General features: G+C 32.8%; 1 protein-coding gene across 2 annotated transcripts in view; it reads left to right on the forward strand.

The window, feature by feature from the left end:
* LOC143238176 (ankyrin repeat and fibronectin type-III domain-containing protein 1-like) overlaps positions 1 to 25,317 on the forward strand; it is a 183,321-nt gene that overhangs the window by 104,335 nt on the left and 53,669 nt on the right. Inside the window, exon 2 of one of the 2 annotated variants that reach the window (XM_076478166.1) lies at positions 1,544 to 1,671. In XM_076478166.1, the coding sequence (XP_076334281.1) occupies positions 1,544 to 1,671 (128 nt within the window). Of the gene's footprint in view, positions 1 to 1,543; positions 1,672 to 13,980; positions 14,173 to 25,317 lie in introns of those variants that run through there. The other variant, XM_076478168.1, reaches the window with a different exon arrangement.

Genomic DNA, 25,317 nt, shown 5'->3' on the forward strand with positions numbered 1-25,317 from the left:
TCAAGAAAACAATCGAATTTACGTCTAATTTATTTTTGCTAACTTGCATAGCGCCATCTGTTGTATAACTGTGAATTTAAATCACAATATTGCAGATAAATTCCGTTTCGAGTTTTTATCAGTTAAATAAACATCTTTTATTAGTTAAATTAATGTAATGTATCAGATTATAAAGATATAAGTTAAGCAATCTCTATAAAAATGTCACTTCAGTCTAGACAAGCAAATTTCTTACTGTTCTTTAATCTTAATGTTAACATAGTTTGTGTACCATATATATTTTTCAAATTTTTTGTAAACGTAATCTCTCAAGACTTCGTATATGCATGTATAACTTGAAACCTGACTGAATATAGTTCTTTGTTAAAGTAGCTTGAGACAGTATTCAGTGTTAGTTCTATTTTCTTCTCTGTGATTTATGTGTTTTTATATTTATAAAGAAATCTAGACTATACTGTTTTTCTGCTTTAATAATATTAGCATTTTCAAATAACAGACGATGCTTTTATGGAAATTTAGCTATAAATCTGTAGTCTGAACAATAACTAGAAAAAAATACTATAGCTGAAATATGTAGCAGTTGATAGAAGTCTTTATTCAGATATCACTGGTGAAACTGTTTATTGGTAGTTAAACACAAAGCTGCACAAAGGGATATCTGTGATCTGCCTACTTTGGGTATCGAAACCCACACTTTAGCGTTGTAAGCCCACAAACATACAATGTTTCGCTGTGCCACTGAAGGGTAAAAGCCTTAAAACAGAAAAGAAATGTATGAAACAAATCTTATAAACAATTTTTTTACGATATCAATTACCAATAAGGTAATTTTAATAAATTATTAAACAAAATTATGGGTACAGAGAATATAATGAAAGAAACAGCTTTTTTACAAAATAATTTTTGAACATTGAAACATATACATATACAAGAAAGAACTGATTTAAACTATAAAGTAAATCAATATAAACGAAATGTGAAAATAGAGGATCCATATTTTATTTTTAGTCAAACGCGATTACATGATATAGTTAGATAAAAATTCGTTTATTAGCTCAGCCTACAAACGACGGCACCAGAATTATTCGTAAATCATCAGAGACCGTTAAATATAAATAAGATAATAATAACATGGTGGAATTAACGGAACAGAATGAGAGCAGATGATGGATATTTTGCAACAAACATGTATTACTTGGTTGTATAGAAGACATAAATAGTGTAATGCTCAGGATAATTATACTTCTGAAGATTGTTTGTTTATTTGAAATTAAGCACATAGATACACAATGGTGTATATATGCTCTGCCCATCACTGTGGTATCGAAACCCGGTCTCTAGCAGTGTAAGTCAGCAAACATTCCGCTGTACTACTAGGGGCGCTTTTTGTGTGATGCGTCAAACCATATAGTGTATATTTGAAACTGTGAATGGGACTCAGATACAAAATGTTTTTTATTGTGTTATTCAAGAAAATATTTGTTCCTTTTATCTGTATTTATTCAATAGATTTTAATAACATTTATTTTCTCATTCAAATCAGTCATGTGAACGAGAAACCTACGCAGAAGAAAAAACCACCTTTACTGAGAGCCAAGACACTTCCAGCAATCATAACTCAAAGTTTAAACATCATACAGGCCCAATTAGATGCTAATGCTAGTGTTTCTGGTAAGTATAGAATATTTATATATCACACCAAAATCCAAGACACTTTCTAGCAATCGTTATGATAAGCATAAACATCATACAGACTCAACTAGCTGCTAACACTAGTAATATCGGTTGGTATACTAATATATATAAAATGTTAAGTTTAATAAATTTATTTATTTGTTTTTTCGTTAAGTTTTTCAGAAACTTTTGAAAGCTGTGTAATGTTTCCTTTTTCTCCATTGTAATTACCTTTTACATATAATTACAATGGAGAAAAAGGAAACATTACACAGCTTTCAAAGGTTTCTGAAAAACAAAGAGAAAAGTAGAAAACTTAGATAACATTTTATAGAAACTAAATAAATAGAAAGAGAGCTTGAGTTACTCACAGTACTGCCGTTTCTTTGTTGTTGTTTTTTAAATAAAACTTTAAAGTATTCTTCAATCAGTTGAATCACTGAAGCATAACCACGAAAATATAATGTTGAGTATCTCAAACATAAATAAAAAAGATTCCTTTTTGACTGCGTATCTCGTTCTTATATGGCCAAGGTACTTCCCTTTTGGCTTCATTCTTGATTTGAAAATCGTGTTTGAAATTTATAGTAACGACAATGTATTTTACAAAAGCAAACAAACGAACTGGAAAATGTACACAAAAGATAGTCAAACGATGAACTCTAAGAAAACAAATTGTTAATTGCTGTTTCTTCAAACAAATGATATTTTATCGTGTTAATAATGTATTTTATTGTAATTTAGTTTCAGTTGAGGAAACCAAACCTTTAAAAAAACATTTCTAACCGCTGTGCAAAAACGCTTCATTTTAGTTTCGTTGTTTGTTTTTTTTTGTTTTTTAATTTCGAGCAAACGTACAAAGAGGACTATACCCGCAAGCCGCTTAGTTGTTTTGCTACATATATAAAAGACTTAAATATTACGTACAGGTCTTAAAACTAACATATTTTTGTTATATTATTTTTTTATTCTTTTAATGAAAATTAGTTCGTAAAAGATAGGCATTTTATTTCATTTTTAATAGCTAATGTGTAATAACATGATAAATACGGGCAGATAATATTTAAAAATACATAGAGAAATGGTTTGCCTGAATTAATTGTGGAAAACATGTCTTCAAACTCGGACGGGGTTAAACGATTTTGAATACGTAAATAAGCAAGTCGGTGGAACGGAATGCTTGTTGTGAATTTCGCGCAAAGCTACTCGAGAGCTATCTGCGTCCCTAATTTAGCAGTGTAAGACTAGAGGGAAGGCAGCCAATCATCACCACCCACCGCCAACTCTTGGGCTACTTTTTTACCAACGAATAGTGGGATTGACCGTACATTATAACGCCCCCACGGCTGAAAGAGCGAGCATGTTTGGTGCTACAGAGATTCGAACCCGCGACCCTCGGATTACGAGTCGAACGCCTTAACACACGTGGCCATGCTGGGCCAGGAACGGGACGCACTAGAACTACATTAAACTATTGTTTGACGTTTCGCAGTTAGCGGAATTCTACACAACTTATCTTTTTGTAGGAAGGGTATACAACAGAGCTTCTCAATGCAATATATTAGTTCACTTAGATCATAACATAAACATGTGGATTAAAAATTAAAGACAGAATTATCTGACATTTGGAAACAAAAAGATATGGATCCGCAAGAGAAAGCAGGATCATCAAACACAAAAAACCTGAAACAAGTCTTGTTCTATCTATGCAAAGTTCAACGTCTTGTTACAGGTTAGGATACACGAGCACAAAGGTCAGAAACAAAGGTCATCTAAGTGTCTCAGGCAACATGTTTAAGAAGGATTTCTTTCCAGGAAAGTGACACAAGTCACATCTGCACAAGCTGCTAAAACGACACAGTCATTCCATTGTTAGCTATCACAAGCAGCTAGATAATGAAACGGGCGTTCAAATTATTTCATATGAAAATATGCTGATTAAGTTCCAGATGAAAAGCCTATAGATTTTTATACAGTACACTGTGTTGTAAATCAGGTAGAAAGCCAGTCAACCATTTGCGTTTTTAAGTGTCGATATGAATTGAATATTCTTTAAAACAAACAGTTGTTCTAAATTACATGCGAAAAAATGTATGTTTACGAATAATAAATCTACTCTTGTGAAATAGACACACATTATTAAATATTGCTCAATAATACATATCCATAGAATCTTTGCGATTAACGTAAAATAATGTAATAAAACTAAAGGATGATGGCATGTGCCAAGTGAAATTTTTGTTCACAATAATGACAGCCTCAACTGATGGTTCTATAATAAGGTACTGTGCTTTCCGAAACAAAATATCCTTTTATGAGTGTTACAAAAGCTTTCAGAAGAATTGAAACATTATACTCTAACGAATCAATAAAACTTCATTTTTAAACTGTAGTAAAATTTACTTTTTTGGGGTCTATATAATTAGTAATACTTGACTACATAATGTCTGTAAGTAGAAGACCCTACATTATTCAGTAATGCAATAAGGAATTTTTGCACAAGTCTAACAACATCGAATTCCATGTTTCAGTCTATTTCAGTTCATATGACGAATCATGTGTGAAAAAAATATTAAAAAAAACTATCATATTTGCTATTCCATTTCAAAATGAATTTGATTCAAGTGACATTGTATCCAACACCATAATACTTCCACATACATTTTAATAAAGAACCTTGAACTCACTGTCTACCTTGCTCCTTAGATTCTTGCGCAATAATGATTTTAGATATAACTCGCACGCTTAGTAGGCCCGGCATGGCCAACCGTATTAAGGCGTGCGACTCGTGATCTGAGTGTCGCGGGTTCGCATCCTCGTCACGCCAAATATGCTCGCCATTTCAGCCGTGAGGGCGTTATAAGTGACGGTCAATCCCACTATTCATTGGTAAAAGAGTAGCCCAAGAGTTGGCGGTGGGTGGTGATGACTAGCTGCCTTCCCTCTAGTCTTACACTGGTAAATTAGGGACGGCTAGCACAGAGAGCCCTCGAGTAGCTTTGTGCGAAATTCAAAAAACAAACAAACAAACATGCTCAGTAAATATTATGACGTCACTGGATCATAAAAAGAAAGAACGTGTTGGTACCAACATCCATTAGCTCTGGAAAATGGATGTTTTTAAGCCTAACATTCTTGGTTGAAAAAAGCAGTTTCAGGAAAATAAAAGAACACCCTTGGTGGTGATGACTAGCTGCCTTCCCTCTTGTCTTACACTGCTAAATTAGGGACGGCTAGCCCTTGAGTAGCTTTGCGCGAAATTCAAAACAAACAAACAAACAAGCATAAGGCTGTAGCTATTTGGGATCTGCCCATCACGAGTATCAAAACACGCTTTTTGTGTCGTAATTCTGCAGAAAAATCCCTGGGCCACTGGAGGGCTATAAAAAAAGAAAAATTATTTATATTTGTTATTATATCAAGACAGGTTTCGTTGAATATTAAAACTAATAGCTACAATGTTGACATAAATAAATATGTATTTAAAAATATTGATATTAAAATGATAAATCATTGTATATATAAATAATGTAGAATAAATTATACTTTAATGTATTTATTGTCAATTAGAAGGAGTTGTCTTCAATATATTCAGGTTCATCTTACTTTTGACTTCTATCTATTAAGTGAGAATTCTGTAAGTGTGAGTAATATTCATCCATGGGTATCCCTCGACACCTAAATTGTTTTTCGAGATCACTGTAAAATAGGATATCAGGTTTTTACGTGACTGAACTTCGTTTTGTGTATAATGTCGTCAGATTAGAACTGACGTGCTTACTTGGTTCGCTGTCTTTGTTATTAATCCACCTGAAAGAAGCAATGACAATCAAGTTCGTTCCGAGTTCTTCCTTTCTAAAATTTTCTAAATTACGTAGTCCTGTTAATTTAAACTTTATAAAAGTTATTTTGCTTTTAATGAAGGATTTTTCATATTTCACCTGTGCTGGTTCGAAAATAATATTCATGGTTCTTCTATCACGTAAGGAGTTTTACAAATTTGTAAGAGAAAAATCTCTTATTTGGATCAAAATAATTTTTCTTTTACCACAAATAACGGTTTTTTTATTGCTAAATTTGGGTTTTTGAGCGAACGGTAAGGCTCTCACGTCATGATTGATATTGGCCAGTTAATGTCCGCATTTTAAGCATAACAATATGTGACCCGATTTCAATGTGCATATGATATTTTATGAAACAAAAATCTGTACGCGATGGAAATAATGAATGTCATTTTCGAATTCAGCGTATTACAATTACTGTAGATAAAGTAAAATTTGAAAACAATAAAACCATCGCAGGCCTTTGTTATTTATCCATTGAAAATTCATATGCCACAATCAAACTATTCTCTGGCGGTGGGTGATGATGACAAGTTGCCTTCCATCTAGTCCTACACTGCTAAATTAGGGATGACTAACGTAGATAACCCTCATGTAGCTTTGCCCGAAATTAAAAACAAACAAACAAAATATTCTTAGTCATTATAGTTCAAGCTAATAGAGAGAAGATTTTTATCATTTTTGAGAATATTTTATTATTTCGATACCTTCCATGAACATGAGAATGGTTTCTATCTCACGTATCGGTTTAATTCAAAGGCATTCTTAACAGGTTGAAAAGATAATCTAATTACATGCATGGAAGTATAAAAAACAAATGTGTACTTATATAGTTCTAATGCTGATTCATGAAAATTAAAAAAGCACATGAAGTATTTAAATCTAGTGATCTCTGAGATAAAGAAAGTTTTAACACTCCTTCAGATCCTATGCTATTTTTTTCATCTCAAATAGTTTTTACCTTTATTTCTATCTGGTTATTTGTTTGTAATAGACTAATTTAACACTCTGTCTTCTTATTTTGATGAAAAATTATATAAGCAATGTTATTTCAAGTGATAGTAGATATAAATTTTCAGTTGTATTACTTGGTTTAAAGCACAAACTTACACGATGGGCTATCTGTGTTCTATCTACCAGGGAAGTAGTTAGGGCAACATTTGATAAATGGAAATTCTCCTGTTGCTGGAATATTTGACAAGCAAAATATGTCTACCACGACGGAAATTTTCTACTGACAGAGATCGCATTTCTAGGGGTCATAGTTATACAAAAAGACAGAGAGGACGCAACGTTAGAAAGTATAGTTTTAAAAAGTGGCACCAGAGGACGTGTTCCTAGAGGCAGGCTGATAGGGTCATCAGCACAAATAGTTGAGATGTGAGCCACCAGAAGGTAATACAGATCAACACTTAATTACGTCATCAAAATTTATAATTTGATTCATGTCCTAAAAGTAAAACTAATATTTCAACGAGACAATACGGCTGATTGTATTTACAGTTAATAATTAATGTGCATGTGCGTAAAAGTATTGAATACAACTAAAACCATTATTCTAATGAAACAACTATGCAACATAATGTATTTCATATATATATATATACACATATCAGTTTTTGTCATACGCGGTATCTTGATTTATTTGTTATTTAAACACTATAAATATTATAACATAGCCCCTTGTATATATATATAAACACTTCACTGTTTCGTTACTTTTATAATCTTCAGTTTTCTAGTTGCTATATTATAACACTTGAATTTTTTTTACATACAATGTTTCATTTTTAGAATAAATATTGAATCAATATTTTAACATATTTAATTGTAATTTTTAAGAATAGGTTTAGTGTATATTCAAAGTACTTATTATTGTTTCGTTTCTATATTTAGTTTGTATAACATACCAATGTTTTATACCCAAAACACTTATCAAAATTCGTTTTTATAATTAATATATTGTGTAACATGTACTTCTTCTAAAAAGAAGCTTATTTAATCTCTAAACTGTATACAATAATTTCAAGCTTAGTTTTATAAGTCAGTCTATATAATTGCTTCACTGAAGTTTTGTTTAAATAAATCCAAGTAAATAGTTATTTTTAACAATTACTATTGCACAAACCTTTATTCTCATCTTTTTATAAGTATTTTTTTATTTTAAACATTTAACAAACTACTACATATACACATATGTTCCTTTTACTTGTCTGAGAGTCATTAACATTAAATGCAAATTATAGAAAGTTTAACACATACAAAATCAAATGTTGTGGACTCTTTAAACCTATTTGATATTTAATGCGACTGATCACAGCTGATAGTATGGCGAGCTATTACTAAGAGATGGTGCTAACAGAATTCATAGTTCAATATGAGAAAAAAGAAAATTTTATGTAACCTGAAGTTGATCAAGTCTGTTATAATGTATTGTATATGTCACAAAGTATTGTTATACATTAAAAACTAAGATACACGTTTCATACATATATTCAGATTAATATTGAAAATGAATTGTTCAAATTTAATATGTAATAAGATATTTAAAATAATTAATTATAAATTTAGTTTTTACCGCACTTCAACTTAACAAGTGATCAGCAGCTTTTGTACCATACTGAAGTTAAATGTAAGTAAACATCATTTATTATTTATTTCACTTTAGGTATTGTTTGTTTAGAATTTAGCACAAAGCTACAAAATGTATTATCTTTGCTTTGTCTATCAGGAGTGTCTAAACCAGGTTTTTAGCTATGTGAGTCTGCAGACATATAGCTATGCTATTGAGGAACTTGTCTTTACATAACGATACAAAACATCAAATGTGTATTATTGACATATTCAATATACACATTTCAATTGGTGTTCAGTTTCTCTATACCTTCTACTAGATTCCAGGTATTGATTATCCACATTTCTATAAATATGTTTAACCTTCTAATACAAGTCTCAGTGTAGATACGCTGTCATCAGTGTAGGACTCGTTAACTAGGAAAGTAATACATAAAGTTAAGTACTGTAATAAATAATGTAACTTTAATGACTAGTTTAAATATTGTTTTAGCTGAGGCTGTTACACTTCTAGCAAATCCAACGAGATATAGTATTGGACAGCTGTGGCTTTACAAAGTGTGTGCAGTCCAGATACTGTTATACTTTTCTTCATTAGAAACATGCAGTAATTTATCAGTAGAAAATAAGAGTTTTACCGAAATAATACCAATCTTACTGTTATGCATTTAGATCTTCCTGTAACTAAAAAAAGCAGTCAGTTTCATTTAGCACAGACTGAACATAATTTTTGTGACTTTTTGACTAAAAGAAGAATTTGAAGTTGACTATCATAATATATGAGGGAAACTATGTCACTGATTATTCGACTACCTGTATACACTTTACGGACCCTTGGCCACATGCCCATACAATCTCGGCGTGATGTCACAATGCTGTCATTAAATACGGGTTCTTGAATTATTTTTCGTTTTGTTATTGAAAATAGACACTGCTGTACCGATAGACTTTGTACACCTATTTACCATCAAAGACACGTTTTTGTAGATTATTATAAAATTACTCCCAACATGGATAACGTTCATCTTGTACCTACTAGACACCATTGACTCGTTAATGAATGAATGTCGGTCTTCATACTTTTATAAGAATATTGGAAAAATTTATAATAATGTGTTAGACTTTATTAGATCCCTGAATAAATTTAAAGAACACAACCCAAAATCTAAGAGAGGCAATACTGTTATTTCTTTACATGTCTAAACAATTATGTCCTGAGGAAGTTAGGCTACGTATAGATTTTTGTAACTTGACTTGACAAAATTTTCCCCAATGTAATTGTTTGTTTGTTGAAATATCCGTCGTGGTTTGTTCGTAGTATTACAAGAACATACGCCTGAAACTGCATTCATTCTTGCTATTGATGATAAAGGCGACCCCCATGACTGTAACCTAATATTAAGGACGGAATAATGACAAAACACTTGCAACAAGTTTGAGAAGTGTATCGCAAAGTAGGTCAAAACTATATTACTTAGTTATAGAGAAATAACTGTAACAAATCATGCACGTTTTAGGCATTTCTCTGTTTTAACGTGTGTTTTTTCATTGCTTATTCAATAATTTTAAAAGCCTAACCAAGCAGGTACGTACAATAAGCGTATTATTTTCAACGAAACAGTCTGCATAAACATTGTTTCATAGCATGAATTTGACTTTTAAAATTGAGCTCCAAATATTTATCATAGGTTATTTAACTTTCGAAACAATTAACAATGAGCATGAAACGTTATACTAGTCTCAATTATACTGTCCCCCACTTATAAAGATATAAAATGTTTATAGTTAAGACCATGGATATAGTGAAACCTGATCAAGTCATTATCGATGAGTTTTAAATTATTTAAATAGTTTGAAAAATTAGATGAACAAAACTTTTTTTAAAATACAGCTCCCCATAATGATTCAATGGAAAGCCTGCCGATTCACGACTCTAAATATCTAGTTTTCTTACCCGTGAATATTTAGCGCAGTACTTGGCAAGTAGAGGTTGTCTGCCGCCACAACACTTGATGAAATAATTTGTCTACTGCCAGAAAGCAAAGCGATATGCGTTATAGTTCTATGAAGTGATACCAGAGGGCGTTTTAATAGAAGAGGGGAGAAGGATGATAAGGTCATAATCGCAGAGAGTTTGTGAGTGAACCACCAGAGAGTGATGACGTCCCAACATGCAATTACATCATCAATGTCTGTATTCAGTTATTTGTCTTAAAAATAAAACTACTTCATTACTATTTGAACGAGACAATTATTATGACATAGTGTATTGCATCTGTTAGTTTCTGTTACACATAGTATATTAAGCTAGCCATTATTTGAATAAGGGAAATATTGTACCATAATCCCTTTTATATATATATACACATATATATTAACACTTCAATATTTGATTAGTTTTATAGTTTAAACTTTTCTAATTGACATATTATACATTTTAAAAAGTAATAATACCCGATGTTTTATTTCTAAAATTATAAAGAGAACAGTTAGTATAGTCAATTATTTATTGTGAAATATTGATTTAGTATACATTTAATATACTTGTCATAGTTTTGTGTCTATGTTTAATCTGCATAACACACAGTTTACACTTCCTGATCTTTTATTATGTAAAATTCTAATCATTAATTGATTTATCTAACTGGTATCTTACATAGCATCTATTCATCTTAAAAAGAATGCTAATTTAAATCACTAAATAATATGCAATAATTTCATGTTTAGCTTTATATGTTTATCTATGTAATTGTTACACTAAAGTTTAGTTTTAAACGATCTATAAATATAAAATCGTTATTTTTAAACATTAATATTAGAGAAAACTTATTCTTACCTCTCTGTAGATATTTACATTTTTAATATTAAACAAATTACTATAGGTGTTTTTTACACTTCTATCTAGAGCCATTAAGAGTGAACTAAAGTGATAAAAAGGTCAGTGCATATATTTACCAAGTGGTGGGGACACTTTAACTCAGGCCCGTCATTGCTAGGTGGTTAAGGCACTTGACTCGTAATCCGAGGCTCGCGACTTCCAATCCCCCTCACTCCAAACATGCTAGCCCTTTCAGCCGTAGGGGCGTTATAATGTGACGGTCAATCTCACTATTCATTAGTAAAAGAGTAGCTCAAGAGTTGGCGGTGTGTGGTGGTGAATCAGACAGTTGAAGGTATTTCCACCTCTTATTAAAAGAGGGTCTAATATAATTCGAAATTCATGGGACAGAATGTATTGTATATGTTACTATGTATGATTGTAAATTCATCACTAGGATGTAAGTTGTAAGTCTCATAAATGTATTTACATTATACCTAACATTCAAAATAAATTGTCAAAATTCTACTTAATTGTATATTTTCTGCATAAATTTAAAAATAGTAAACTATAAATTTAAAGCTCACCATACTTTAACTTAGCAAGTGATCATCAGCTTTTGTATATCACTGAATTTAAATGTTGTTGTAGAAAGCTATACCATCGAAACCTGATTTCTGGCAGTGTAAGTCTCGAAACATACCACTATGCCACTAAATTTAAGACAGTAAACATGGCCTATTGATTCTTTCACTTTACATAATGATTCAAAACAATAAATGTTTATTTTTGACATTCTATTACTGAATATTTGACAGGACATGTTTCAATATGTATCTTTCAATTGATGTGTAATTCTTGTATACTTTCTATTATACTCCATAAACTGATTATCTACACTTTAAAAAATGTTTAACTATCTTATTCAAATTTCTATTTATATATGTTATCATCAGTGCATGTAAGTAAAATCATAATGTTTAAATAAGACTGTTGTCACACATACTAAAACATTTATTTACAAAACTAAGTAAAATCTCAGACTTTACAAATATCATACAGATGAAACATTTATTAACACTCCTACGAAAAGTGGGGCCTAATAGGCCCCAGAGCAACTTGAAAGGTTATTAATATTAGGCTAATAATTTTGTATTTAAATGAAATTGCCATTTAAATCCATTAATGAATGGATTAACGAGATTCCCACTGTCCCTATCTGCTATCTAGCAAAACCACAGCTAGGGGAACGGGCTTGGAGAAATCAGGACTAGAAACGTCTTTTCGTAGGAGTGTTAACAAAACGTCAAGACACACTAATATACTATTTACGTAAATATATCTTAGTTTTTAAAATACTGGATTGTCTCACTTAAACTAGTTTTCATATAACCTTTGCACATTATGTCAATACTATTACTTGTTTCTTTCAATTCAGTATCAAGGTTTTATGCAGCTCATAAATGAAAGTTGTGGAACAATTGTTTCATGTCACTACGTTCATCGTATTTTACAACAAAGATTTCTTACCCTCATTACTCAGTACGATTAACTGTGATTAATATATAACAATCAATCAAAGTTATAAGAGAATTGATCTATAAATTTTTGGAAATTATAACTTTGAATCTTCTTCGGGGATTAATTCGGAAACGAAAAGTACCTTAATTCTACTCTCTTCAGACTAAAAGCCAAATATAAAATAATTATGTGTCTAATTTAGTCTTTTATGATAAATTACACTTCACCAATCAGGCTCTAACAAATATCTTTGAACATCTAATACAAACCTTAATTTGTACTTGTTATATAAAACTTATGTTTTATCATAGTCCGATATGTTTTAAGCAGCGATCATTAATATATGTAAGTAAAATAACAGATTTTTTCAAGTTTGACATACACAGATACATTTATTAAAACTTCAAATATTAGATATACTATTATATTACATATATATACAAAAATTACGAATATGATCATAAGGTTTCTTCGAATAGAAATTCTACAAAACATGTCATGCACTTGAAATCCATAACTAATTTGACGGTTCCCATCTTATGACCATCACCTCCATTCTCTATTGCTTAAAACTGATGTGATGTGTTAAATAATAGCTTAATGTGTTACCATTGATATACAGGGCCCACCATTGCCAGGTGGGTAGGGCGCTCAACTCGTATTCTGAGTGTCGTTGGTTCGAATCCCCGTCACAAGAAACATGCCCGTCCTTTCAACCATAGGAGCGTTATAACGTTACGGTCAATCCCGTGTTCACATTTTCCCTATTAAATGCTAAAGAAGTTTTTTTTTTATTTTCCCTTTTCTTATTTTCGTCTTTCGAAGCTCTATTCAAATAAGTGGTTGAGTCTAACAACTCAAAGTGCATATTTTTTTTTTTTGTTCATTAGCCTTAAGATTTTGACCAGCAGTGAATATGCGTGTGTACTTTTTATGATTAACCTTACAATTGTACATTGACGTAACTTTCACTATCGAAAATCTTGTGCATTAATTGCTTGAGAAGGAAATAAATTTATTTGTTGTTGGCTTAACGTAGAGCAAAACTACGTTGGGTATCTGCTGGTTCCATTGAGGGGAATCGAAACCGGATTTTAGCGTGGAAAGTCTGTACATCTACCGCTGTTCCACCAGAGTATGACATATGATTTTTTTTTTTTTTTTGTTTCCTGTTTTACAACTGTAAGTTTCCGAAGCTGTGACAGTGAACATCAGCAAGAGTAAACTTCGGACGTTCTTCTATTTAACTTCCAACTGTAATTTGATAGTATCTTCCCAAGAACATAGTAATATTTCTTTAATGTTAGATACTTTTGGATAATCTGGATTTATAATTTTATGAATATCTGCTCTGGACACTAAATACCATTAATAAAATACTGTACAAAGTTACCACGATGAAGACTGATAAATACTGCAATGCACGCGTGTGCAATTGAGTGCTCAAATTCCCACACTTCTTTTCCTGCATTCTTCCGGGATCACGTGAACTGTTACGTGGTTATGACGCTAAGATTTTAATTCATTAATCATCACTGTCTGTACAAAAAGTTCAGAACTTTTCTCAGACTTTTACTCAATATTGTCGCCATCATTTCTCTTTAGGTGTCACATTGATTTGTCAGTACAACGTTCAATAATTAAATATAATAATGGAATCGAAAAACCTTTGTAGGAGGAAAAAGTACGATAAGTCAACGGATATCTCACCGATCCAGAAACAACAGATAAAACGGCTGGAAGGTAAAATATAATTTGAAATAGCGTATTAGGCTAAGAATTTTTCTGCAACCAACACTCCTGATAGTTAATATAAGGTATTTAACATAATCTTGAAAGCTCGTTTAGTTTGTTTTTTTAATTTTGCGCAAAGCTACTCGAGGGCTATCTGCGCTAGCCGTCCCTAATTTAGCAGTGTAAGACTAGAGGGAAGGCAGCTAGTCAACACCATCCACCGCCAACTCTTGGGATACTACTCTTTTACCAACGAATAATGGGATTGACCGTCACATTATAACGCCCCGACGGCTGAAAGGGCAAGCATATTTGGTGCGACTGGGACTCTAACCCGCGACCCTCGGATTACGAGTCGAACTCCTTAACCCACCTGGCTATGCCAGGCCTCTTGGAAGCACTGAATGTCTTCTTATTCATAGCTTTATTTATAGAGAACGTATTTATGTACTAATGTTAAACGACTATTTTGTGTCTAATTAGATAGTTTTAGTTTCTAAACGCACTGATGCACTAAGATTTCTTATTGTTTTATTCAGGAAGTTCTCTGTTTACGTAAGACAATTGTTTTTATTGTTAACAAACACTCGATATCTGATGGACCGTAAGAATAAAAAAAAAATCCTCGCCATTAATAACGGTTAAATATGCAGAATATTTTTGTTTCGTTAAACTATGATTGACAACACCTAGGGGTATATATATCTTATTATATATATCTTACTGTATTTATAGAAAATTTGCAATTTTCCCACCACCCCAGATCGGTTTTTATTTTCTACAAAGTAGAGCGGTTTCAAGCCCCACCAGTGGCACAGCGGTATATCTGAGGACACGCGCAGCTAAAAACCGAATTTCTATACCCGTAGTGAGCAGAACACAGATAGACAGATAGTTAGTTGTTTAGCTTTGTGCATAATTCTAGAAAAACAAACAACGATTTCATAAGGTAGCTTAAAAAGTTTATACCATATTTTTATGATAAATTTGATAGTTTTAAGCTTGTTTTAAGTTTATCTTTATAAGGGTTTGTTGTTGTTGTTTTGAATTAAGCAACACAATATACTATTTGTGTTCTGCCCACCAAGGGTATCGAAACCCGGATTTTAGTGTTGTAAGTCCGCAGACATATCGCTGAGCCACTGGGAGGCTATAAGGTTTTTAGGGCTACAGATTTTAGCATTTTAGGGACTTATTTTTGTGAACTATTTAATATTATGAAATTCTTTTCAACCGCTTAAAAATTGCGGTTTTTAAGCATTGATCGACGAAATGTTTAAAGTTACAATTTTTAATAACTCCTTGGCTCAACAATAAGTTTCTTGGCTCATAATGCTAAAAGGCCTGGCATGGCCAGCTGGTTAAGGCAATAGACTCGCAGTCTGAGAGTCGAGGGTTCGAATCCTGGTCGTACCAAACATGCTCGCCCTTTCAGCTGTAGGGGCGTTATTCGTTAGTAAAAGAGCAGCCCAAGAGTTGGCGATGGGTGGTGATGACTAGCTGCTAAATTAGGGACGGCTAGCGCAGATAGTCTTTGAGTAGCTTTGCGCAAAATTAAAAACAAACAAACAAACATAATGTTAAAATTGGGTTTCGAAACTCGTACTGAACAGAGCACTATTAGTCATGCGTAGCTTTATGCTGAAAAATACTAACACTTCCTGTATGTTGCCATTAGATGTTAAAACCACATATCTTTGAAATATTCTTCAATTGTTTAGACATTAGATTTCCACGGATTATTGTTTAACTGTACTTAGTTTTGATTTTCTAAAAATGCATTTGAAAAAATAGTAAAAAGTACATGATCTGTTCTCTAATAATGCCAAAACATTTCATGTTTCACAAACAGATTGTATAGGGTAAGTCTTAGAGTCTTTAAAGACTAAACCGCCTTGGTAGTGTTATACTGTGACGGTCAATCCCACGACTTGATGAAATAAAATTACAACAAGAGGTGTTGACTATGACTAGCTACTTTCCTTCTAGTTTTTCACTGCTAAATTATGAATAACTAACGCGGATAACCTTCCTCTAGGTTTGAGACAAACTAAAAACCAATTCAAACCAAAAACTAAAGCTTATCGGACTGTTCATTAGTTGCTTACAGCTTACATTTTCTGAAAATGTTTTGTAGAGGAATGTTTCTTTTTTTACATAGACAATCAGATGTCCAATATATTAATTAACATTTTTATTGTTGTGAAATAATTTCAAACGTCAATTACAGAAGTAAATAACATATCACAATATCTTATTTCTCATTTTTCTAGTAAAGTTTTAAAATATTCCAAACAGAGTCTTAGTTTATAAGTTACCACTAACCACAGTTTCTACAATCATAATAAAAATTGAATAAGAAGTTAAGGATGAGAAAAATAAATCATTTTCTCAAAGTTGATCTATAGTTACTTCTGTCAAATAAAGAAGTACAAAAATATATAAAGTTATTGACGAACATAGCATGCGATATAATACATTTAATGAATAGACGGTAAACGATTTTTCGTTTTTAGGTTGATATCTACAAACTTAAGCTTTCAACAGATCTACTGTAATTATTGTCAGGTTAAACTGAATGCAAGTTTAAATAACTATTTATACCATGGGTCCCTCAACTTTCTGAAGCTCCATAACCCCAGCCAGACCCTTAAGCCACCGATATTTCCATTAAGCTTACAAACTGATAAAAACTTAAGAGTGGTTTACTTTAATAAAAAGGTAAATTTCAATAAATAACTCAAAGATAAATTAATATTCCCTCAAAATTTCTTGAAACTGTTTCCAGTGTTGAGGTGAAAAGTATATATATATATTTTTAAAATATTTTTCAAGGGTTCCCACGTACAAGGTCTTCCTGTACCCCAGGGGTATATATACCATTGATTTGAACAATAGAAACGGAACAAAAATCTAATTCGTCTCGCATACATTTTTGAATATATACGTGTGTGTTTCTATATGTTTATTTGTTTATAATTAAACACAACAATACTATATATATATATATTGGTGTATGTGCGTTTGTTTCTTTTTAAACATATTTAATTATATATGTGTTGTTAGAATGAAATAGCTTATAAGAAACAATATCAGTGACATTATGTTCCAAAATTATGAGTCTGCACTTTCACACAACTTTACCAAAGCAGAACCAAATATTAAAAAAATGGAAGGAAAAGTAAAGAAAAACAGTAAAAGAAAAAATCTTTTTACTATTTAACAACAGTTCTCAAAAGTAAAAGTTACTTGGGGAATAATATAGTGTGTGAAATAACTTGTAAAATAATTTAACAAAGGTACCGCAAAACTTTGCAAACCACTCTCTCTTGCTTGTTTGTTTTTGAATTTCGCGCAAAGTTACTAGAGGGCTATCTGCGCTAGCCGTCTCTAATTTAGCGGTGTAAGACTAGAGGAAAGGCAGCTATTCATCACCACCCACCGTCAAACCTTGAGTTATTCTTTTACCAACGAATAGTGGGATTGACTGTGGGAATAGCACAGATACCCCTTTGTGTAGCTTTGTGCTTAATTACAAACAAAGTTTAGTTTGATAAAGGCGGTAGTACAGTAGATGAAAGCTTAGCTACATTTAATAAATAAAAGCGTGGATTAAAAAAATACACACAAAAGACCTATGACTATTTAATTGTTGTCTATTTGTTGAATATTACGGTAGTCACTTAAAATAATATACTAGGCACTATTAATAAGCACATATTTAATAAACTTGTGTTGCTAAACAGACATGGACTTTTGGTAATCACTGAATAGATATTCTCGCTGTGTATAAAAGTTAGGACGTGGAATCTTAAACACAACAGCGAATATTTCGCGGAAATTATTCTTCGTCCGTTTAATCTACTTCCGGCGGAAAAACTCTGAAACTTCCAGGTTACTTTCACCCGTACATATTCAGAATGTGCGTGTATATACATCAATACTGAAAAGATAGTAACGATACGTTTTCCAAAGAATGTTAATAAAGCTAAATTTTAGACTATATTAGTGGAAAACAATAACGGAAATAAAAAATTCAGATGTCTTTTTATCACATTGTTACGCCTATTGAATTATGGTTTTACTGGACCTAGATCTTAACTGTAATAAAAATTACTTTACAATTTTGCTTAATATCAGGTACCACGCATTCGTGTATTTTAATTGAGTAAAATGCTAGCATGTTTTTCTTTCTGTGGGCTATTTAAATTTAAGTCCAACTCTATATTAAAAACAAAAGTCAGATTTTATACCAGTTAAACTAACAATAACATCCTTGTGTAACCGTCATTATGACTAACTCATTTTTTTAAAGTAATAGTATGCTAAATAAGATCGAGTTCTTACGTCACACGTAAATACTTTCTAATTTATCCACCCCAAACACATTATATTAGCATTAGATACAAGAGCTATGAAACCTCAGATTTTGAGAAAACACAATGAAATCAGTTGTAGTAAAATGTATATCCTTCCTTCATCCCCACACACAAACACACATGTGATTCTCTGATGTCTAGTATTTTTTTTGTTCCATCCCAGACTTACTATTTCGAAGCTCACTGATTGTGGTTTAATTTCAATTTCTCAGCATTACGATTTAGTTTCACTCATAATTAATTGATTTCAATAAACATATTCTATCTATCTCTCGTCCCGGAGTAGTTAGGTGTTCAGGGCTTACAATCTGAAAGTTGTGTGTTCAAATCTTTACAAAATGCTCGTCCTTTCAATTGAGGGTGCATTATAATGTGACACTATTCGTTGGTAAAAGAGTTGCCCAAGATTTGGCGGTGTGAGATAATTACTGTGTGTCTTACTTCTCGTCTTACGCTGTTAAATTAGGAACGGTTAGTTTTATTCGAAATCCAAAAACCAAGCTATCCATCTCTTAACATATCAGTTAACTGATTTTTTATACCACCCTGAACTTACTGGAAGCTCAATGTTAGCCAGTTTATCTTCTGTTTTGCTGAATCCAGTGAGGTTTTCTGATGGCTGTTGAACTGTTAACTTTTTAGATACTTTTTCAGTAATTTAATTTTATTATTCTTGTACTTACTGATAGAAAGGTGACTTTTAATCTTTTAATCCATGCCTTAACTTAAGGACAGTAAGTTCATTTTTACCTATTCCTCAACTTACTGATGTAAAGTTAACTTGTGATAAGTTGTAGTTTACCTATTCCTCAACTTGCTTTATTTGCTTGTTTTGAATTTCACACAAAGCTACTCGAGGGCTATCTGTGCTAGCCGCCCCTAATTCAGCAGTGTAATACTTGAGGGAAGTGGCAGCTAGTCATCACCACCCACCGACAACTATTGGGCTACTCTTTTACCAATGAATAGTGGAATTGAGCGTACTATTATAACGTCCCCACGGCTGAAAGGGGAGCATGTTTGGTGGGACTGGGATTCGAACCCGCGACCCTCGGATTACGAGTCGAACGAAGTCTTAACACACTTAGCCATGCCGGGCCTCCTCAAGGTGCTGGTGTAAAGTTAGCTTATGACAAGTTCGTTTTTACCATTTCTTCAACTTTCCGTTGTAAAGATAACTTATGGTAAACTGTTTACCACCTATTCCTTAATTTACTGATCTAAAAGTAAACTGGTGATATTTTTTTCGCATTCTCAATTACACTGTCGAATTAATGGTATTAGACAGGATGGACTGGGTTTTAAATAAAACAAAAATTGCTTACATCTGTAAAGATATGTTTCACAACTGATAGAGAATAAAGTATAAGAAAATAATGCTTACAGGAATTGTTACATGGAGAAACATAACTTTGAACTTTAATACTTCTTTGTGGTTTAGCTGTATTAGGGATAACATTACTACTTTTAAGGACGCATCCTAAATTATCTGCCTTAGAAAATAAGCCATATGTATTCAATTTAAGTTAATTTCTACAAGAAATAATTTACAAAATTTGAAAATATTTTATTACGACCTACGATAAAACCACTACGTATTTTATGCTCTTTAAAATTCAGAGATTTTTGCTTTTGTTCTTATTTAAGTAATGTAGAGTTGAGTGATTTACGTCTGAATGAGTTTTCACTTATTTCAATATTAAGATATCGCGTTTTTTTTTGTTAAAATATATTTATTTTATGCTTAAAAGAAGTTTTGAATAGTATGTAATCAGATACTTAATTTTTGAGTTAAATTTCTAAAGATACACTAGATGGCCAAAAGCATGCGGACACCCCCTTCTAATTAGTGGGTTCAGTTATTTCAGCCACAGACATTGCTAACAGGTGCATAAAATCAAGCATACAACCAATCTTCATACACAAACATAGGCAGTAGAATGGGTCGTACTGAAGAGCTCAGTGATTTTCAACATGGTACTGTCATAGGATGCCACCTTTCCAACAAGTCAGTTCACCAAACTTCTCCCCAGCTAGAACTACCCCGGTCAACTGTAAGTGCTGTTATTATGAAGTGGAAACGTCTAGGAGCAGCAACAGCTCAGCCACGAAGCGGTAGACTACACAAGCTCACAGAACGTGATCGCCGACTGCTGAAGCGCGTAAAAATCGTCTATCTACAGCTGTAACACACACTATCGAGTTCCAAACTGCCTCTGGAAGCAACGTCAACACAAGAACTGTTCGTCAGGAGCTTCATGGATTTTCATGACCGAGCAGCCGCACACAAGTCTAAGATCACCATGTGCAATGCCAAGCATCAGCTGGAGTGGTGTAAAGCACATTGCCATTGGACTCTGGCAATTCTCTGGAGTGATGAATCACGCTTCATTATCTGGCAGTTAGACGGACGAATCTGGATTTGGCGGACGCCATGAGAACGCTAGCTGCCTGAATGGATAGTGCTAACTGTAAAGTTTTGTGGAGGACGAATAACGGTCTGGGGCTATTGTTTTTATGGTTTGAGCGAGGGTCTTTAGTTCCAGTGAAGGGAAATATTAATGCTACAGCATACAGTTATATTCTAGAGAATTGTGTGCTTTCAACTTTGTGGTAACAGTTTGAGTAAGGCCCTTTTTTGCTTCAGCATGACAATGCCCCTGTGCACAAAGCGAGGTCCATAAAGACATAGTTTGCCGAGGTTGGTGTGGAAGAACTTAACTGGCCTGCACGAACACCTTTGAAATGAATTGAAACGCCGATTACGAGCCAGACCTTCTCGTCCGACATCAGTGCCCGACTTTACTTATGCTCTTGTGGCTGAACAGGAGCGAATTCCCGCAGCCATGTTCCAAAATCTAGTGAGAAGCCTTCCCAGAAGAGTGGAGGTTGTTATAGCACCAAAGGGGACCAAATCCATATTAAAGTCCATGGTTTTGGAATGAGATGTTCAACAAGTACATATGGGTGTGATGGGCGAGTGTCCGCATACTTTTAGCCATGTAGTGTGTGTCTTACGTGTTTTATTTATAGCTTTCTGAATAATATCCAGAGAAATTAATATTAATTTCTCAGTAAACAATCCCTGTGCGGTTAAGAGATAAGTTTGTGGATTTACAACGATCTAATCTGGAATTTGATTTCTGGTAGTTGAAGCATCGCAGATAGCCCACTGTGCAACACTGTACATGGAAACAAATTAATTAAATATTAAGTAATGAACTAATTCCATCTATCGGAACTATAATATACTTGGCTATATCATTTGTTTAGGTATTTCTTGGAGTAAATCACTTTCGTGCTTTATCCGACATCTTGATTTTGGATTTTTTTCCAAAAGAAAACAAAACACAATACAGGGTTATATGTTCAAATATTTATTTATTTAATGCTATGAATAATTAATTCTATATAACTGGTTTTAAATATAACACATTTCTTGTTATTCAGGAAATTGCACAGAATTTAAGTTTATATGTTATACGCAACTAAATATTGTTGCACTTTCAGCCATGAAAGAGTTATAGATGTTACAGTAAAATTCCGCTATCTGGTTAAAAATAGTTGCATAATAGGCAGTTGGGCTGTTTGTTTCAGTTAGAAGTTTTAAATGATAGCCGGTCATGTCAGAACATAACGCGTCTGCTCTGACTGTTAAGTTCGGGTGTCACGAAGGGTACAGTTCACGTTAAAAGTATCAACACACCTCTCTCTTTTTCAAATTATAACTACGATAGAATGTTTTAGAGGGTTTCGAGAAGATACTGCTCATCTAATTTGTATAAATAAAGAATTACATGTCCCGATGTTTTTGGTAAAATCAACAATTTTCACAATGTGACTTATTATTACGTAGTAAGATAGAATAGCCGGGAATATTAACCTCTAAACGTTTGTTTGTTTGTTTTGTGAATTTCGCACAAAGCTACTCGAGGGCTATCTGTGCTAGCCGTCCCTAATTTAGCAGTGTAAGACTAGAGGGAAGGCAGCTAATCATCACCACCCACCGCCAACTCTTGGGCTACTCTTTTACCAACGAATAGTGGAATTGACCGTAACATTATAACGCCTCCATGGCTGAAAGGGTCAGCATGTTTGGTGCGACTGGAATTCGAACCCGCGAGCGACCCTCAGATTACGAGTCGCACGCCTTAACACGCTTGGCCATACCGAGCCCCACCTCTAAACGTCGTGTAATTCTCTATATTATACATGAGAATAAATGTTTAGTTGCCTGAGTATTGGTTTGGTTGTAATTAACCATAAAGATTCAAAATATATTGTGTGATCTGCTCATCAATGGTATGGAAACCCGGTTTATAGAACTGTAAGACCGTAAACTTTCTGCTGTGCCACTGGATGCATACCTGAGAAAATTCTGTAATATTACTAATATTTTGTTGTTCGTGAGATTCTAATATATTTTTATATAATTCCAGAAAATGTAGATTACATAAAATGAGAACGTAAAATACTTATGTTTCAATTTTTTTCACATTCTTCAGGATTCTGGAAATTAAAAATCTATGGCTTTATTTATGTATACTTTAATTTATTAAATCTCATTACGTTTCTCAGCGGTACTTAAGCGACTTTCTGGACTTACAGTGTTAAAATCCAGGGTTTGATATTATGTGGTGGACAGAGCGAATATAGAAAACTTCGTAGTTTTGTGTTTAAAACGTTAATAACAGTATTAAACATGTTTATGTTTTAAATACTGATATCTTAGCACGTGTTTCAGAATATTGCTACTACGTACTTTGAAGTCCATGTGCACTCTATTATAAAAAAAACAAAACAATATTTGAGCCTATAACGACCGATGGTGGACCCCCACCTGTTTTTGAAACTTATTCTTCTAAACTATTTATGTACGAAAATGCTTGATGACCTTTGTCCTTACAAACAACGTCGGTAATTTGGGGGTGAAGTAGTGACTCAAATGAAAAAACAGCTATAAATCAATGGTTAACTCATTCATATAGTAAGCAGAGATGGTTATGATAAGCAGTGGGAATTTTACTATTTTTTTTTCTCTTACTCAGATGGTAACACTCTTTATTTAAAACACATTAATCTAACCAGGTGAAAATATAATGGCAACTACCGAAGAGAAGAATTTTAGTAAAATAATAAGTGAAAATTGACTTTGTTTAAATAAGTTACTCATGGCCCGCCATGGCCAGATGGGTTAAGGCGTTCGACTCGTAATCTAAAGGTCGCAGATGCGAATCCCCATCGCACCAAAAATGCTCGCCCTTTCAGCCGCGGGAGCGTATAATGTTACGGTCAATCCCACTATTCGTTGGTAAAAAAGTAGTCCAAGAGTTGGCGGTAAGTGGTGATGACTAGCTGCCTTCCCTCTAGTCTTACAGTGCTAAATTAGGGACGACTAGCGCAGATAGCTCTCGTGTAGCTTTGTGCGAAATTCCAAAAACAAATAAGTTACTTGTCTCTATCATTAATACACATCCTGTGTATTTTCGACTAAGTAAATTAATCTTGTTGTGTTCCTAGTTCATTCTGCTAACAAAATATACTCGATTATGAATACAATTATTTGAGTTTTGGCCAGTCAAATTCGTACACGATATTCATAGTTTTTCTTTTTAACAATATATTTTTATTGATAAGCCTGTCGACTTTTTATGATTTTGTTACAAATAAATGAGAATGTGATACTGACAAGTAGCACGTGTTTTGAAAAAAATCTTTTTTTACAAACACACAATAAGTCGTTATAAGTATCCCAGTTGATAAACTTACGATAAATGACAAGTGTTATGACTGATAATTTATTTTTCATCTTTTGTTTTACCAAATAAAGTAAGTGTAGCTAGACGTATGAACAGGAACAGACAATTTCAAAACTTCCTGACTTTTTCTAATCTCATGAACATATACACGAAGATAAGGTAATGCACAAATATATATGAATATGTTTACAAACAAAAATCTTCGTTTGTTATCTTTAATAAGCAGTTTTTAAAGTATAAATAGTATATATAATGTGTAGATAGAATAAATGATTTATTTGTGGCAATCAATTTCATAAATACAAATATATAGTGCATCGCTTTTCTACTGTTTGATAAACAGTTCGTTAATAGAACATAATTTTTATTCTTTTGTGATAGTCAGCTATTGATAAGTTTTTGCTGTTGTTTTTATGTAATAAACAATTATTTAATTAAAGCATATTTTGGAAATATTTGTTTAGCTTTTCAGAATATAATATTTAGGAAAAAACAAACATATGAAAACTCAACTGACATTTAAAGAAAACCAAAACATTTAAACTCAAACGACATTTAAAGAAAACCAAAACATTCAAACTCAAACGACATTTCTTATCATTTTAAAGTTGTAAGTTGTTGTCTTGTTTATTACGCTAAAATATATTTGTTGTGGTGTGCTATAAAGGCGCATTTGAATGAAATATAAGTTTTTTTTTTTCAGAAAACTTACTAGAGGCATTATTGCACCCAGTACCATCAACTTAAAAATTACTCATTTAATAAAATATCTGTTTATTCTTGAGGTTTGTGTAAAATTACTCTAGGAATGTATGTGTTAAACTTCATATTTGGAAGTGACAGGCTAGAAAGGTACTTAGCTAACTGATCACCAATTGAGTTATTCGTGACTAATGGATAGAACGACTGTAAGGTTATAACGCCTTCTTGGCTGAAAGGTCAGGTATGTTTGGCAACACGTTTCGATCCCGCGACCATCAAAGTACATGTTGAGCATCCTACCCACTATGCCAGGC

This window comes from Tachypleus tridentatus, chromosome 13 (assembly GCF_004210375.1).
Source record: "Tachypleus tridentatus isolate NWPU-2018 chromosome 13, ASM421037v1, whole genome shotgun sequence".
In the NCBI taxonomy this organism is placed as follows: Eukaryota; Metazoa; Arthropoda; class Merostomata; order Xiphosura; family Limulidae; genus Tachypleus; species Tachypleus tridentatus.